Consider the following 4,245-nt stretch of genomic DNA (forward strand, 5'->3'; position numbering starts at 1 on the left):
CGAGCAAGGACATAAACGTCATTTCATGTTCCACATTCTCTTTGCAGACAGCAGTCTTGCACCGGTCTGACACGCCTCTGAAAAGCCGAAAGATCGAAGAAAGCAAAGGAAGCAAAATACACCGAAACAAACAAAAAAACGAAGATCTCAGACAGCGAAAGCAAATCAACGGGAGAGATCTGAAGAACAAGATCGCCACCTTCTTCTTAGAAGCGAAAGAAACTTCAAACTTTTTTCTTCGGGGTCTCAGTAGTAATGGCTGGGTACAGAGCTGAGGACGACTACGACTACCTTTTCAAGGTGGTGCTGATCGGCGACTCCGGCGTCGGCAAGTCCAACTTGCTGTCGAGGTTCACCAGGAACGAGTTCAGCCTCGAGTCTAAGTCCACCATCGGAGTCGAGTTCGCCACCCGCAGCTTGGATGTCGACGGCAAAGTCATCAAGGCCCAGATTTGGGACACTGCTGGCCAAGAAAGGTTGGTTGGCTTTCTTGCTTCTCTTTTCTGTGATCTGGGTTTTTCTTATTTTCTGGAGTTTCTGTGTGGGATTGAAGCTTTCGGTTGGTGATTATAAGATATGAAATGGGTCTGGGTTTCTTGGGGTTTTGGTGATGAAAAATTTAAGCTTTTGTGCAATTTGGTTGGTGCCTGGATTTGGTGGTTTAATTGGGTTTGTTGTGGTAGATCTGAAAATGCTTGAGTCAAGTCAAAGAATATATGCTCAGAATTTTCTGGGTTTCTTTTTGTTTTCGTAGCAATCTAAGTTATAACAGAGCAAGCATTGACTCATTGTGCATTGTGCAAATGAAATTTCCGCATTAACATTTTTATTGTTGTTGTGCATATTCTGCCTTTCTTCTGCAATTCATATTAACTTTTATATATGACTTTTGAGTTAGAAATGAAATGAATGTGCAAGCTGTGTTTATAGATCTCTGTAGTTTATGCTTTCCGGTTGGTGTGAAAAGGGTAATTGGAAATTCGTGGTTGCTTGTTGCTATGTGTAACGTCAATAATCCATCAGATAGAATGCTTAAGTAGTTGATTGGCATTACTATTAGAAAAAAAAGGTACTTAATCTCAGTGGGATGCCGCTGATTGTACAGTGATGAAATTCTAGTTGTTAGATACCATTACTTAGTGAAGCTTTGTTAATGGCCTGTTTGGGCTTGAAAATATGTGGTACTAGTCAAACCAACCTTATCAGTTTCAAAGTCAATCTGGAGATTCCAGGTACTGTGTTGGTAGATATTGGTGGAGATCGTTCATTAAATCCGCTTTCAAGTTTTCATCTGGGCCTTAAATTCAATATGGTGTCTCCCCCCTGAGTATTCTTATAGTTTATGGATGCAGCTACTGTCTTTCGTTAGAATAAGGGCAAATTGTTTAACCTTAGTAGGACATGATCATTTTATCTGCGCTACTGTAGAATTATCAAGGAAATTGTATTTCTTATTGCTGATCCATGTACATACTGAGATTGACAAATTGAACTGCTTTTTTCAAAGTGCAGAGTTTGAACTTTGACATGGTTTCAATAGAAATTGGTGAGTTAAATGTGACATTTAGGTAATTCAATTAAGTTAAGTTTTAATATTGTGCTTTCTTGAATGATTTAGTGGTGGGAAGTGCTCATGAAATGCAAGTGTGCGCTATTTTTTTCTGTATAGTTGAGCATGAAATGCATGTGATTTACCTATGATTCAAAATGTGTCTTTATATTCTAATGACTTTCTATGAGCAAGATAGCAACTTTTTGCATTTGGAGAAGTAAAGCCTTTCTAATTTATTACCATTTAAACAAGTACTACCTTCGGAAATCCAAATTCACCATTGTCATCTGTGTTTCAACTTGATTCACATGCCTTTTCACTTTGAACAGGGTATTCTGCATAACTGTTTATTGTGCCACTGGCATGCTTTCTCTTCTATTAACGGTTCAGATTCAAATTTGTGCATATTTAATAATGGATAATAGTTTGAGCACCAAAGAAACAGCTGATGAGGATTATCTACTTCCCTTTATTGTTTTGGCGAAGTTGTATGAGTTGGGAGACATGTCGATTAGCCTGGAATTCAAATCCCATTATGTTTTCTAGAATGAGAGGGGTGCGGTGTACACCAAAACAAAACTTCTAAAGTATATGTTTAGTGCTTCATGTTATGTCAATATAGTTGTCCTGGACTAACCCTTCTCTTGTAAAATACAGTAAAAATGAAGCCATCCTCTTAGCAACACTGAGGTTTTTGATTAACACCAAATAAAAGGATTGATTGAACTATTTTCTTTGAATCCCATGTTCGATGTTGACACAGGAGTAAGGGTAGACTAAATAGTCCAACCTACCCTCCATGTCCAACTACAATTAAACTTTTTAAACCATTGAGGATGTGATAACAACTCTCCTCACTATGTTATTCGACATGCACAAATTTTCTTCTCAAACATATTGCAAAGCCACCATACGACTTCAGGTCCATATCTGACACTAAGATACCCCAAGCCACCCGCCTCAACCCACCCCGTCAATAACAACATTTGTTGTCTGTGTACTGAAACTGAAGGTACCATTGTGTATAGAAAAATGGTGAATTTTTGGCTCTATAAAGATGGGTTATGTATGGTTGTATCATAATCTTATTAAATACTCGATGTATAATTTGAGAGCATTTCTTTTTTGTGATGATGTCGACACTTGTTCTGGATCACCTTCATGTACTGTAATGTGGAACTTCAATATGCTATCTTTTGATAGTTTATTTATACTTTGTTTCTTTCTAGCAATGCTGTATATGGGATTTTGAATATGCTATTGGTAGTTTGATGTCCTAATTGTGTTGGGGTTTCATATTGTTATTGTTATAATCACTACTAATTGTGTTAGTATTATATTGTTATCGTTGTAATCATTATTTAGTATTGTTAAATTGCTATAGTTTGGGACTTGATGTTAAAAGCTCTATTTTTTAGATTCCTTTCACAATCAGGCATGTGTTTACCTTTTGTATTTGTAGGTACCGGGCAATAACAAGTGCTTACTATCGAGGGGCTGTGGGTGCACTGCTTGTGTATGATGTCACTCGGAATTCAACATTTGAAAGTGTGGAAAGGTGGTTAAAGGAGTTAAGAGACCACACTGATCCCAACATTGTCGTCATGCTTGTTGGTAACAAATCAGATCTTCGTCATCTTGTGGCAGTCTCAACTGAGGATGGAAAATCCTTTGCCGAGAGGGAGTCTCTCTACTTCATGGAAACTTCTGCACTCGAAGCGACCAACGTGGACAACGCATTTTCTGAAGTCCTCACCCAGATCTTTCGCGTCGTGAGCAGGAAGGCCATGGAGTCTGGCAATGAAGGAGCTGCTTCGGCTGTTCCTCAAGGGGAGAAAATCGATGTCAGTAAAGATGTTTCAGCTGTGAAGAAAGGTGGGTGTTGCTCAACCTAGAGTCCGAATATGCACCGGATGTAGCTGGTTTGTGTTGCCACATCTGTTTTTCCCGATACTGGGGTTGTGTAAAAAAATTCTTGGAAATTCTGCCGGCATTAGGAGATAGGCAGGCGGGGTTCGGTGTTTACTTCCATTGTCATTATCATTAAGTACCCTAAGACAGATATGTTTAGCTGATCAAGAGGAGCTTGTTTAGTAACAAGACATTACATGTTCTTACTTTTCATAGGTGTTGAATGGGGGGTTTATTTTCACCCGAATTTTTTCGGTATTCCGAGGTTATTCTTGAGACGAATTAATTGAAATTGTTTATTCAACTTCTCTCTCTAATCTGTCGTATATTCGCATATGTTTCATGGTTGCTGTGCACAGTGATGAATGTACATTGGGACTAAGGTGGTCCAGAACCACCGGGAGTTCAAAAATATACATGTTAAGGTCTTTTGAGGACCGTTCAAATGTTTGGTTTGGGTTTTTTTATGCCCACCAAGTGTTTTTGTAATATATGTTAGACATATTTCGCCAGCATTTAGAACGTTGTGCTGAGAGTAAATTCTCTCGATAGCACTCAACAGATTGCTTCGGCATTTGCCGACATCTGATGAAATATACGCAATATAGTTCAAGTGACGACAACAAATCCATGGTGTTAGACACAATGCCTCAATGAGTAAACAAATTCGTTTTTTTTTTTGCGTAATTCACGCTCTGTTTCTACTAAAAAATTAAATCTTTATACACTGAAACCCAATTTTCGAATCTAAATTCCCCACTGACTGGCTGTAGTTCCCTCTC

The 4,245-nt window shown here is 38.5% G+C and overlaps 1 protein-coding gene across 1 annotated transcript; it reads left to right on the top strand.

Moving 5' to 3' along the window:
- On the top strand, window positions 1-3,767 carry LOC103944061 (ras-related protein RIC2-like). The gene is made up of 2 exons (XM_009354455.3): window positions 1-476; window positions 3,015-3,767. Exons 1-2 carry the CDS (start codon window positions 256-258, stop codon window positions 3,445-3,447), a joined length of 654 nt encoding a protein of 217 aa, XP_009352730.1. The 5' UTR covers window positions 1-255; the 3' UTR covers window positions 3,448-3,767.
- Window positions 3,768-4,245: the final 478 nt, after the last annotated feature.

This window comes from the organism of the source record quoted next, unplaced genomic scaffold (assembly GCF_019419815.1).
Source record: "Pyrus x bretschneideri cultivar Hongxiangsu unplaced genomic scaffold, Pyrus_bretschneideri_v1 Contig33, whole genome shotgun sequence".
In the NCBI taxonomy this organism is placed as follows: Eukaryota; Viridiplantae; Streptophyta; class Magnoliopsida; order Rosales; family Rosaceae; genus Pyrus; species Pyrus x bretschneideri.

Bases quoted from the DNA above. Each gene is read 5' to 3' on its own strand.
- LOC103944061 (XM_009354455.3), top strand. From the start codon at position 256: ATGGCTGGGTACAGAGCTGAGGACGACTACGACTACCTTTTCAAGGTG. The intron at 477-3,014 runs GTTGGTTGGCTT...TTGTATTTGTAG, and splicing joins GACACTGCTGGCCAAGAAAG to GTACCGGGCAATAACAAGTG.